The sequence below is a fragment of the Ixodes scapularis genome, unplaced genomic scaffold (assembly GCF_016920785.2).
Source record: "Ixodes scapularis isolate PalLabHiFi unplaced genomic scaffold, ASM1692078v2 PGA_scaffold1__304_contigs__length_218370807, whole genome shotgun sequence".
Lineage (NCBI taxonomy): Eukaryota > Metazoa > Arthropoda > Arachnida > Ixodida > Ixodidae > Ixodes > Ixodes scapularis.
The window spans coordinates 94,337,789-94,351,705 of NW_024609846.1; the positions used below are offsets into that span (position 1 = coordinate 94,337,789).

The 13,917-nt window shown below is 44.6% G+C and overlaps 1 protein-coding gene across 1 annotated transcript in view; it reads left to right on the forward strand.

Moving 5' to 3' along the window:
* The window catches only part of LOC8032733 (homeobox protein Hox-A1a-like), a 76,726-nt gene that overhangs the window by 40,545 nt on the left and 22,264 nt on the right, over positions 1 to 13,917 (forward strand). Inside the window, exon 3 of the mRNA XM_040499602.1 lies at positions 2,529 to 2,666. Coding sequence (XP_040355536.1) covers positions 2,529 to 2,666 — 138 coding nt within the window. The remainder of the gene's footprint in view (positions 1 to 2,528; positions 2,667 to 13,917) is intronic.

Below are 13,917 nucleotides of genomic sequence, written 5' to 3' on the forward strand. Positions count from 1 at the left end.
AGGCCTCAACCATCTCGGCTTCAACCGAGCTTTCGATACTGCGGCTACAATTTAGTGGCTCCGTCATACTATAGAGCCACTAATTAAGCTACACTTCAGAGAAACGACACTTTAGCCGTCTTTGTGCTTAAAATCGCGGTTGCCAGTTATCTGAAGCTTTATTCGAAATCGCAGGAAACAGCTTTCTGTCCTCCAGACATGTTAAAACAATTCGCGACAGAGCAAAACGATGTCACCTGAGCTTCCTAAGACCGTATCTAAAGCTGAGGAAGTCTGGTTTACGGATGGTGACAATCGACACGTTGCGTCTGCTCAACACAAGGCACAAAGATGGCGGCGCCCACGAGCAGATTGGGGAACGGAGTGCCGATACTCTAAGCGTATGGCTCATTTAGCGGCTCTACGTCATACTATATACGGCGAGCAAGTTGGTGTGCTCCTTGCACACCTCGTGTGTTTGATTACTCCCAAAAGGCGCGTACTTCCTTGTGTCTCCCAATGGCGGCGCGCGCTTGGCTTTCTCGTCATCGCGCGTTCCGTGCGAGCTCTCTATGTGTTCCTTTATTGGCACAGTCCTTGCGGTGCGATGCGTCAAAGACGCATTTTGGGGCACCCGCTCGCCGTAGACACCCTTGACGTGTTTAGCGCTCGGGCGAAAAACAAAATGCCGAATCGTCTAGCAGTGGGCGTACGCGCGATTTCTGGTATTCTCAGTCAGAAGAAACATACTGCGCAAAATCAGAAAGCGTCCCCAGTAGACAAAAATTACAAACTCAAAAGGCTATTTTAGAAATGGTTTCTTTGATTAACGATAGGGTTGTGAGAATATTCGAAACTTTCGAATATATAAGCGAATAATGCCATATTTGATTCGAAGGTCGAATTGAATAGGGCCATTCGGCGACTTCGAGTATTTTTTTTAAGGGTTTCGAAGTTTGAAATCTTGTGTAACAAACCTTAATTCAGACACACATAAAAAAATATAAAAAATCAAGGAAAAAAAACGGAAACAGTATGCAGTATGTACCGTATTTTCCGGGCTATAGTCTGCGGATTATATACGTTTAAAAGTTGACATTTTAGGCTGTGCGGACTTGTTTTTCAGGATCGTTCATTATGACGAGACGTGACGGATTTTGTGATTGAAAGACTATGTTATTGATGATTTATATATAATACACGCTTCTTTGTGAGCTAAGAAAGCAGACATCTGTCAAGGTGTGCCGCCTATGAGAAGATTTTCGTGTCGACTTGGCACCAGGGGCGGACTATGCAAGGCGTGCGGACTATGCACAGGGTGCGGACTATCTAAACAAAAACTTTTTTCTTTAGGCCTAAATTGGCCTTTGCGGACTATAGCCCGGAAAATACGGTATTTGAAATGAGTTCACTAACCAAGGCCAATTGCTACTTGCTACACAAGTAGCAATAAAAATAGGAGCAACAAGTCTACTCTCCAGAAAGTAATGCGAAGTGCGTTTCTTATAGTTATAGATAACGCCAAAGTGCTCCTACAAACGAGTCACATAACTTTTTTTCCCCTAAATAAACCGCGTCTTTTGTGGTCATGCTTCTTGTTCATTATTTGGGATATTGACCTTGATGAACTATTACGAACACTTTACATTACGGACCGTTTTTCTGGGCGACGGAAGTGTCGAGGTTAATGCGACGTGACTGTATTGAAGTAAGAGTAATTGTCTAAGCGAGCTGGTGAACCAAAACTTGGGTTTGGGCTACTTGGTCCGTAGTGACAAAAAGGTGTAAAAAGCTCGAACGAAATGAGGGCAAAGAAGACACGGAGACAACAGGACGGGCGCTATGACAAAAGAGAAAGGAGCCCAGTGTCAAAGAAATATGTTGCATTAAAACATGTGTTTGGACTACCGGCAGTGCTGTTGTCTTCGTGTAGTTCTTTGTCTTCGGTTTTTTCGCGCTTTTTATACCTTTTAATGAGCTGGTGAAAGATCACGGTAGAGAACCCTTCAAACATTTTTGCGATTGTCCTTTTTTCTTCTTATCTAGTTTCAAGTAGAGAAACTAAATGGACTGCGCTTAGAGTATCGGCACTTCTTTCCGCGACATTGTTGTGGGCTCCGCCATGTTGGTGCTTGTGCAGAAGTGCGACTTTCTCAGCATTAGATTCGATGTTAGGAAGTTCGTGTAATATTGATTTGCACTGCCGCGAACTGTTTAAACATTTGTGGAAAGCGGGAAACCGTTTCGTATGATTTCAGATAAAGCTTCAGATAACTAGCAACCATGATTTTAAGCCACAGTATGGCCGAGTGTCGTTACTCTGAAGCATAGCTTACTTAGTGGCACTAGTTTCAAGGGTTCTCTAACACAACTGTACTGACGGCCGCAAACTATTCGCTTCGCTTCGAAATTATTTGTTTCGATTCGAAAATCTATTTGTACAAAGGAACTGTTCGCCTCGTATTCGCTTAGAACAGAAAAAAATCACTAAACGCACATCCCTATTGCCAACCGTTCCTCTTGACACTTGGTCCCTCTCTGAATCGCAGTGACGTGCAGTGCAGCGGCGGTGCAGCTTGCCGCCTCATACCCGGTGGTGGCCAAGCCCATCCCTCGAGGCTTCTTCGACTCCCCTCTGCAGTCGCTGGTCGCCTGCCGGTCCTCCTACCTCGCCGGTGAGTGCGCTCTCACATAAAGAAATTTTGGGCTGGAATAAATGATATTAGACTCGGAACTTTGCTATACTCCGTTTCACCTTATGTTGTACCGCAGCGAAGGCTAGAAGCGCGAGCTCATAGCGTTGGCAGCTGCCCTTGGTGCACGAGAGCTTGTGCCGCCGAGGTGTGCCATAGAGCAAGGAGCTCGCGCTTGTAGCCTTTCCAGCGGTACAACACAAGGTCAAACAGAGTGTAGGCACGCATAGCTTAGTGGACCAAAAGAAGAAGAGAGTATAGAAAGTCAGAAACCTGCTTTTCGGTACGAAAATTTGAAAAATATAGCAGTCCGCTATATTTTTTCAAATTTTCAAATACCGAAAAACATTTCGTATCTCGTTTCCTTCGAAAGCTCCCCGCCTTTTCACCCCGATACATCCGCGGTGGCTAAAACACGTCAGCCGCCGACCCCAGCTCACGCAGTGAACACAAGCACCGCGTCACCCGGACCGCGCGCTCGTCAACAATCAATTCGTCGACAAATATATATTTTTTTTTTAATGAGCTAAACTTAGAAACTGAAACTAATTCAATTTTGGCTAAAATTCGGAGTATATCTGGGGGTCCATTGTTCCCAAAAGGTATTAATCTAAAATCGGTCTTAATATGCGTTAAAGAAATGTAAAGGTGGCCGCGGTACACGGCTCAAAGCTAGTCCGATACGCACACATTCATGTTCATCTCAGTTTCGCTTCATATAAATTCGGCTCATACTGAAAAATATTTGGATTTGTGTTTGCGGCCCAAATGCCGTTACGGCACTTATCATCACTGGCGAATGATCAGTCCCGTGGTGTGCTGAAAAAAAACAGGGTGGAAGCTTGGTCGTCATTGCATCCGGTGTTTAAGCACGTCACTACCACGTGATTTATCATTTTGCTTTTGATTCGAGGAAAAAAGGTGAGGAGGAACAAGTTAAAAACAATTATTTTGTAGCCCCTTTCACAAGTCAAGATCCCCTTATTATCGCTCCTGCCAAAAACGAATCAAAAAGCAAAAGGCGTCAACGCAATATGGCAAGGCCTGCGTTGCTCGCGCAAGGCCGTAGCGTTGACATTTTTGACGTCACTCATTGGAGGCCTGTGCTGGGCACACAGACACGAGCAGGAGTCCAAGCCGAACGCCGACGACGCAGCAATCGTATCCAATCTTTGTTCGACGTCGGCCCCCAATTTGGGACGTAAAGTTTTCGGCGCTTACGGCCTTGCGATCTAGAAGGCGTTAAGCGAACTCCGTCATGTTTTTTGTACCCGGCATCATTATTAGTCTATACTATATGGAGAGTGCATACAATCCTAATCTGCAGATCAATAAGGGTCTCGTAGGTATTAAAGCTACTGCGACAAACAAAATATATTGGGGAGCATCCGAAGTAATGACCTTTGCCCGTGGGGGGGGGGGGGGGGGGGGGGGGGGGGGGGGGGGGGGGCAAGGTCATTAGAAAACAAAGTAAGAAAAACTATGTTTTGAGAATCCCAAAACCTCAGAAAGATTTCTACCAAGAATCATAGCTTTCACAGTAATTATTTTTTTTGTGTGGCGCTGTTTAAGCCCCAATGTCATAAAATGTGTGTTCGTATTTAGCTAGCAATTCAGGCAAAGCCATCGATCTTGGGCGTTTCAAGGATTCTTAAAATATATCGGTATACCTCTTGACCGATAACTCTACGCCCTGGTGCTGAACTCCTTGTGAGGCCACAGAAACAAAAACAAAACGGCGCAAGTAAGAAAAAAATGAAAAAGTTGAGGAGGCAGTTTAATAAAAAAACAGATTGCAAGCAGCTTTTCCTCTACCTCGCAGGGAGTGTGCCAAAATTCGACCAACACAGCCACAAAACATTGCTACTGAGACGCCTCCGTTCAGCATTTTTCCCGCGTTCCAACGTCCTTGCTACTGCTGTCCCTCCCAAAACCCTCCATGATGCCATGGTCCACCAGGCCATTGCCGCATAGAGTAATCTTAGATATATAATACGCGCCTAAAGCGTCCGCTCGTCCTACATTTGCGCCAACGTTTTATGCCGCCACGAAAACCGTTCGGCTGCGGACAGATCCCCAGCGGCCGTGATGGTCCAAGGTCCAAGAAGGTGGGAGCGCAAAAGGAGAATACAACACCGAAGCTCGCCTCCGCGAGTGTTGGGTCAAGTGGCAACCCATAAAGCCTAAAGTCGCATGACACTCTCTGAGTTATGAACTGGCTCCGGTAGCTCATGGCAAAAGAAAAATCAAACTGGGTTTTGTTTTGCTACGTAGTTGTTTTTAGGGGCGAAGCTCCTTAGGGGCTAGCCATGTCCGTATGTCCGTCCGCCGTCGGGTGCACGTGCTCCTACTCGTGAGCTGACGCGCTCACGTGCTTACGAGCACGTGAGCACGTGTTCCCGTGCTTGTGTAGGGCAATAAAACAACCGCATCTCCACGTGATGAATGATGTTGATTGGGGCGAAGCTCTGGCGGTACTTGTCTGCGTACACGCTGAGCCGCAGCATGCCGAGCCTTTCATTCGTTTTCATCCATGTCAGAAAGAGAATGTGTGGTATGGAACGTGGTTATATACGCATTTGAGCATTTGACCGCAGCGTGACATGGATGAAAGCAAACGAAAGGCTCGGCATGCTGCGGCTCCGCGTCTACGCAGACAAGCACCCACCAGAGCTTCGCCTCAATCAACATCAGTCACCACGTTGAGATGCGTTTTTTTTTTGTTTTTTCACTCACATTTTTTTGGCTTTGCGCCTTTTGCATCAAAAGAATCACAATACCAGGACGTGGTCATATCGCGTAAAGACATATATATATATATATATATATATATATATATATATATATATATATATATATATATATATATATATATATATTAAAAAAAAAGAACAGAAGGCGCTTGAGCTTCATAAAGTTGCCCTTCTTTCTCCCTAAATACAAACGCAAACTTCACAATGTCGGGGCTTAAATGGAGACCATACTAACAAAATATTACAGTTATATATAAAATATGATTTTCAGTAAAAAAAATCTTTCCTACGAGGACACGAGCAATAAATAAAATATTTTTTGGGGGAAAATTAGTTTTAAACTTGCAACGTACCCAGTTTTTATGATATTTAAGTAATCGTACCGCTAGAGATAATGCCCACAACTGAACTATTTTAATAAATTGATAAAAATCTCATTTAGGGTTTTGGATGAAGATCAAAATTATAAATTTGACTTAAGCAGATCGCAGAGTTTTGTGAATGTTAATAAAAAAATCATAAAAAATTAGTTTTAACGATTTTTTGAAAAAAAAAAAAAAACAAAGAGGTCTAAACTTAACAATTTACTTTACGACATCTTCTAATGTCCATAAAGTTATAGACAAAAATGAAAATAACGTAGAGGCAAAAACCACATGGCAGGAGACTGAGTCAAACATGCAACCCTTGGCAGTCGGGAAAAAAAAAACACGCTAACTTCCACCGCGGCCGCTTCTGCGCTCCATAACTTGACAATCAAAACGTATTCAAATCTACTGTTTTCATCTTTTTTTCTAGGCAGGAAATTCCTTGCAACATACTTTTTTCTTTTCGCCAAAAGTAAAAAAGTGTGTCCTTTTTGCCAGCAAGACTTGGGATGATATAATCTTTCAACTTCCATTCGTTCTGCAGCATTTAAACAAAGTGACGAAGCCAATGGACGACTCGCGGCTCGCACCGCAACACTCAAAATACATCGAGGAAATTGTAGCACGAACAAACATCTCCTACAAACACAGCGTCGCCTATACGAACCTTACTCCCTCCCATATTCCCTTCTCATTCAGCATATCCTTTACCCGAAGATAATACGATATATATATATATATCTATAGGGAAGTAAGAGCCGTTACGAAACACACAAAAAGAAAGAGCGAGAGAAAAAAAGGCCTATGGTTCACAGCTCTATCCGCCACGCCGACCGTATATTATAAACACGTTGCGTCCGGCGCGCCGCGTTCGCTCCATTAGCTACCGAGTGAGCCAACACAACGGCGACGCCAGTTCCGCGTCCAACCCAACGCCGCCACCGTCGTCGCCGTCGACCGCGCAAACAGCGCGTGAGCGCAAAACGACCTCTTCACATACTTTCGCCAACGCCGTCAAATGGCGCGGACGCGCCGAAGCAAATCGGCCTCTATGAAGCAGCGCCATCTACCGTCCCGCAGCGCTATGCCCCACGACGCGTGCCCCCCTTTTTTTTTCTTTTCTTCGCCAGTTTCGTCTGTTAAAGCAGATTGTCGATATGCCTCTCCCCCAAAACAATTTTACGTCCACGAAAGAACAAAGGAATTAGTATTAGAACCCGTTATCCCCGGGTTCAGATAGGCACGAAAAGTGTAGACCGAATATATGTTCCCACGAACGAGGTTGTTTTCGTGGGAAGTACCGAGTGGTCTGAGCCTTTGTTTTGGCGCGTGAGGCGCGCGCGGGACCGAGAAGAAAGAAAAATATGGCAGAAGAGAAGGGGGAGGAGGGGAAGGGGGGGGGGGAGGAAAGAGTGAAAGGGAATCCAAAGATGCTGTCGTAGGCTAGTGGCTTTCCAGCCATAAATTCATCCGCCTCGCGGCGTTTTCACCCAAACGGCAGTTATATCGTCGTCTCGCTCCTAAGGTCTTCCGCGTCATTTGAAAGAACACCGTGGCAACGTCGAACCATTTTTTCGGTGACACAGAGGAAACCTTCGGCAAATGAAAAAGTAAAAAAAAAGAACACGTATGTGTGTGTGCGTGTGTGTGTGCGTGCGTGCGTGTTTGTGTGTGTGTATGTGTGTATGTGTGTGTGTGCTGGGGGGGAGGCATCGTGAGCAAAGGAGTTAAAGACTTGTAAGCAGTGAGAGAGTGCAGGCGAGCTGGTAATCAATCGACATCTTGTAAACCCTGAGATGGGGAACGATAAAAAAACGGACGACGTTGGTTAAAGCCTCTAGTACTCTATCTGTTCCAATATTGAAGAAAATTAAGCTCTATCATAACGAGAGAAAGAGAGAGAGAGAGAGGAACATCAAGTAGGAACTAAAAGGCGAGGAAGCGTACAACCTAAATACATTATAGACCTTTCCCGTTTCAGTCGTCGCCATTTTGAATCGTGGTACCTCCGGTAGGGGAAAACATCGTTTTGCCCTTGCCACGCACCTGAAAGGTATTCGCGATACTATCGTAACCACCAACGGGCCTTTTTTTTTTGCCTAGCAGCCCTCTGGGCATGCGCCTACTATCGCTCCCAGTGTGGTGCCGCCATTACCGGAGGGCACCCACGCTATAACCACGCCGTGGTACAAGTGGCCACTAAGTAGCCAGCCCCGTCCGTGTTCGTGATCGCGTTCATCGTGTTTCTCTGTAGCCGCACCCTTTCGCCCAAGAAACACGACAATCAACAACAAAAAAAAGCAAGTGGATCAAAGCTGTTTACGACTGGTGATGAATTCCGAGGTTCGGCCCGACAGCCGAGGAACAAGGCTCGATGCAACGCGTCTGGATAATCAAACAATACTTCCCTTAGCCTTTGAGAGGTATTTTCTAAAGAGTGCAAGGAAACATTTCGGGTGTGATAGACCCTAGAGAAATACCCTTCAATAGCCGCTGTTTCTTGTTATATAAAAACGCTTCGTTTTCTGCCCTCGTGACTTTATTTTATTTGTCGAAGTTCGGTGTAAACACGTCCCGAAAGAAGTTCTTGACAAAAATAATTACGAAGTAACAACAAAATGTCTACTATAGAGGCAATAAATGTCATTAATAATATAATTACAAAAAGCGCGTAGTTCTTGGGCAGTGTATCGCTTGCAAAAAAAAACTCGAGAGAGGGAGAAAAAAAAGAAAGGTCTATTCTCGTTGTTTTGCTTCTTCTATACACCAACGCGAGACCCTGACGTAACGCTGTTGGCGCTGTACTCCACGCAAATCTGGTTCCTGCGTACGTGCGCACTCAAACCTCGTGAAAGTCGGTACCGTTGGTTCGACGTCGTGTACAGGGAACGTCGAACCGGGGACGAGGGCAAAGATATATATAGACCTTTTCTGTGTACTCTCGTCCTCGGTCACCTAATAGGCGTTTCAACCTGCAACTAGTAAAAGAATAAGGGGGAGGCAAAACGATAATGTGTGACGGTTACGCTCATATCGATACTAAGTGTCTTCTACTGGCGTGGTGACGGCAAAACGATGTTTTCGCTCATACTGGAAGTGACGACAATTCAAAATGGCGGCGCCCTTAGAGAAAGGGTCTATAAGGGCGCACTTCTCGGTTTCTTTTACCTTTCCTCCCTGACAAGGTACTATGAACCTTTATCGCATAACTTTGTACCAACGTTACTAAAACACTCAGTTGGGAAACTGTCACAGAGACTGCTCTGAAAAAGTGGCCCCGATCTGTCCTCGAGAAACGAGCTAATGGCGAACACAACGCCACCATTTCTCCCGCAGCGGCCACTCGAGTAACTGCAAGTTACTTCTATTTTGGCTTTAATCGGCCATTGTGGCGCCGAAATAGATACAGCGGAAGGGGTTACGGGGGTGCCACCCCCGTCTCCCCGGCGGACGCGCCGCGGCTTACTACCGAAGTTAAAATGCACCTAGGTCGGGACGCGCTACCTGAAAGCACCGCTGAGGCATGGTTCTATAAAAAGAATATTAATTGTGCCGCAAACCCTGCAAACTAAATATTTTAAGAACATCACGCGCCCACCATTTTGTAATAAACTCCAATAAATTTCAAACGAAAAGAGTCTTTTCCGCTTGCTTTTACGCAAAAACATGCTTTCTAAAAGCTCAATGTGACCACAGTACAGACAAATGATAAAGAGTGGTGCTGTTGTCGAATTTAGCTCGGTCTCGTTGGACACCAGCGGCCCAAGTTTCGACGGCGAGTTTCTCAACTGAGTGTTTTAGTAACGTTGCTTTGTACCAACGCTGAACTCATGCTGCACCCTCAAACCGGTATTTTTTTTTTTTTTTTTTGGGGGGGGGGGGGGGGAGGGGGGAGTGCTTGCGGACACAGCTTTGGAACCGCCAAGGATATGGGCAAAAAGGCTGAGAGACGGACGTCGTGCATGAGTTAGTGGTTATTTTTATCATGCTATTTCCAAACAAATCTATGGTTGTCTGGCTGTCACAGCGTCGCCGTCGGTTGCACAAACAACAATAATAATAATAATGGAAATAAAAATATTAATAATAATAGCAATACTCATAATGTTTTTTGCACAAACACGGGTTCATCAGAGCCATCTGGTGCTTCTATGATGATTCCCACTTTGGTGAGCATGCTGCGCTAGAGGAGCTAAACAGTAAATCAAAAGTGCTAAAAAAAAGTTTGTTTCCGGACATAAGGAAAATAAAAAAAATCAAAAGTGCTAAAAAAAAGTTTGTTTCCGGACTAAAGGAAAATAAAAAGTAAATTCAATATAATTACTTACAGCATGTGACAGCACACTACCAGCAAAGAGGAAAATTCGTATTGCGAACGCATCAAAGCCATAGGAAACTTGTGCAATACCATTCTCCAATAAAAAAAAACAAAAAAAAATGATACGTAACTACGCGAAATACAAAAAAAAAACAATTGGAGAAGTGTAAAAACAATTTCATATACGACAGGCAGTCTAGTTATAACGTTAATAATTTACGCGGCAGAATTCTATGCATACGCTACAGAAGAACTTGTAGTTGCGCTAGTTGGTAAACGTTATGAAGCATGGTGTAAGGCGCAGAAAAGTGTGAGCAGCACTTTTCTGAGTCAACGATTCTTTGTAAGGAAAAGAGCCAGAAAGCGCACGAGTTAATGGAAGCATACTTTAAGAAGAAAAGGGGCGCACAATGCGTAAGCGATACATCTATTACACAGTATAACGCGGGGATAAGATATCTTTTCACAAGTTTTCGTGAGTGGCTGAAGAAAATTGGGTAACCCTCGCTCAAGCAGGCATGCGTGGGCGTAAAAAAGGTTGACGAGATATGTGTTTCTTTTTCTGTTTTTCTGCACTTTTCAAATATAGTTGTGATTGGCGCCTGTGTCTTGCTTCTTGCGTCCGTTGTTTTATTGTTTTTTTTTAGCCTTACACCATGCTTCATATGCATACACTATTAACACGGAAAGCAAGAGCCATGCAAAAGCAAAATAAAATATCGCGAAACATAGTACTGTAAACGACTTAGTTTCCGCGAGGACCTAATTATCGCGAATTTCGCGAACCTACAGTTCACAGAAAATGGGTCCCGCGAACAATCCCGGTAAAATGTAAACACGTTGGAATCTATAAACCGACACGCGGGCTTGACGTCACGGGGCTGCGGCGGCGCTGCGATCGCGCCGGATCCGGGGGGTGTGGGCAAAAGCGCGCACGTTTCGCATGAGCGTCATAGCATTTCAGTATGCCGCGAAGCTGTGTTGCCGTTAATTGCGCCAAAATGTACAAGAAAAGCAGCGGGGTGAGTTTCCACAAGTTCCCGGCAGACTCTGAAAGGCATAGAAGGTGGATAATATCCGTGGATCGAAAAGAATGGTCGCCTCGCGCGAACGACCGTTTTTGCGGCTAACACTTTCTTGAAGGCAAGTGCGGCTTTCATTTCAATCTCCGTCCCGAGGCTTGCTTATGCGCAGGAAAACCGTCGTCTGATCGAGACCACCTGGATTTTGTTACCATGATTTTCTCGCACAAAGCACCTTCCAAACGCTCGTCGGAGGCTCGCTACGCACGCGCTACCCAGCAAAAGGGGATCGGCGACAGAACGGCAGTGTTGTAGGCGTTACCGAAAAAAAGTAACGAAATACGTTACTCGTTACTTGCAAATAAAAGGTACGCGTTACTGAGCTACGTTACCTGAAAATAAAAGGAACGCATTACCGCTAGCGATAAAAAGTAACGCACGGTTTACTTCTGCTTTACTTTTTAAAATTATGATTTAACACATTTTACGGTTTCGACTGTACAGCTCATACACCAAGAAACATTATGTTCATACAGAGACTTAACGTAATTACTTTATCTTTTTTTACGGCTTCACCTAAATACTTACGAGAAAAAACGCAAAGAAAAACATGGTTTGACGTTTAAAACACGGAAAAGATTGAAGTGTAATTTCTATAAGACTTGTGAAGTAGTAACAAGTAACGTAACTACGTTACTTGAAATAGTAACATAGGTGCGTTACCCGTTACTGTGTCGAAAACGTAACGGGTGGGTTACTACGTTACTGAAAAAGTAACGCGTTACCAACAACGCCGTTACTTGTAACCTGTTACCGCCAAGACTGGAGAACGGACAAAGCGTTACTGCTTGTCATGCCTTGTGGTCATGAGGGTAGGAAAAATAGCATACCTTGACTTGAAGACGCTGTGTATATTTAATCAATTAATGAATACACACACTTCCGCAGACCCACAGTCTGCTTATCCCGCCGGCAGTGCGGAAACTGACTCGAAGTAATCGTAGACCTCGAGAGACTTGTACGCCTGCACCGTGTCGGCCGTGAACTGGCTTGGCGAAAAAACTAAATAAACAACGACGTGAGCCGTCGACTTCCGTGGCAGCAACTTTACGTCGAAAGTCCAGCAGGCCTTGTTTACGGCGTAAGAATCCTCGCAGGCCACGCCGTCCACTTACAGTTTGTTTCGATACCGCTGCCGTTCTGGCTCGGGCAACGAGCTCAAATAGTCGGGCATAGCATACGACATATGTTGTGAGGATATACGACGCACAAATAAAGCTAAAAGCGTTCCTACAACGTCAACAACGAGCGCACGCCATAGAACGCAATGGCGAAAACACGGAGAGCCGGTGTGCTTTTGCCCACATAGCTACCGCGCATGCGCGGCCTTCCGGCCGTGTTGGTAAACAGAGCCGCTCCGCGCGTCGGTCTATACTGAGATGGATTCCACCGCGTCGCGAAAAGTGGAACCCTCGCGAAATATTCTAAAACTTCAGGTTTGACCTAAATCACGACATATTGAGCCCGCAAAAAATAAGTCGTTTACAGTATTATGTGATTAAAAGTAATACCATGAAAGGATATTCTACTAAAAGTCACGCGTCCTATAAAGAGCAAAATACCAAACATTGTTCCAGAAAGGCAGGCGTTCAAGAATGACACAGATTACTAAGCCAGAATGCGTCTAAAATATAAAGAAACGGTATAGGGGCCGAGACCAACAGTTTCTTATTAGTACAAAATACGTCTCAGCATCTTTTTTTTTTTTTTTCAACTTTGCCCAAAAACATTTGGCTAAAAAGATCAGGCGGCAAGTGAGAAAAAAAAAATGAAAGACGCTTACAATTCTCTGTGATGCCAAATTAGAGCGCAGCTCTTGAGGAGAGTAGGGGAGCTAGGGTACGCAGGGGATGGTATGCCCCTGTTTCCTCTCCTACTCCCCTCCCATTAAGCAGGAAATTTTCGATAAATTTCCCGCTAAATTAAGCGAAAATTTCCCTGCTAAATTCAGTGGGGAACTTTTCCCACTAAATTTAGCGGGGAAACTTAGCGAAAATATTCCTGCTGAATTTAGTGGCGAAACTGAATGGGTCACTCAAAATTCTTACAAAAGCAGCCGCTTCGGTGGCTGGAACGACCAAGGCATCCTCTCAACATCAGCCTCGCAGTAGCTTTACTAGTCCCGACTCCCGAGACGAACTACGTCACGATTGCGTTGGATGTCACGTGCTCTTCACTGGCTGTTCTCCGAGCGCTTGCCAGAGTGGGCCATTTATAACGAAATATATAGCCACCAGTTTTAAAATACAAACGTGCGATTGTCATTCACGGATATTTTGGATCACATTCAACCTATTTTTGAACACGACAGATGTATTTCAAATTTCGTTGAAGTATCCTTTAAAGTCATAATTACAGTGTCGTCAGCGAATTGGTATAGCTTACGACCCGGTACTATAGTGGCGATGTCATTAACAAAAATGTTAAACAAAAAAGGGGATAGAATCGACCGTTCTGGTATTCCGGCTTTTAGTTCAGTTCGATAATTCTGAAAATTAGATACGGACACTCGTTGGAGGGCGATGAGAAAGACGGTTTTCAAGAAGTTAATAACACGAACCGCTAAAGCCTATAGGCTGTACAATTTCTTCTTTAATTTTAATTTTCATAAGCATTAACCTAATTTAAATAAGCATAAGAACAATCGCGGAAGGTGTGCGATGAGTACAAGAAGCTGCAGCGCGAGTGTATAGCTGCAATGTCATTGAGCTTTATATACGTTCT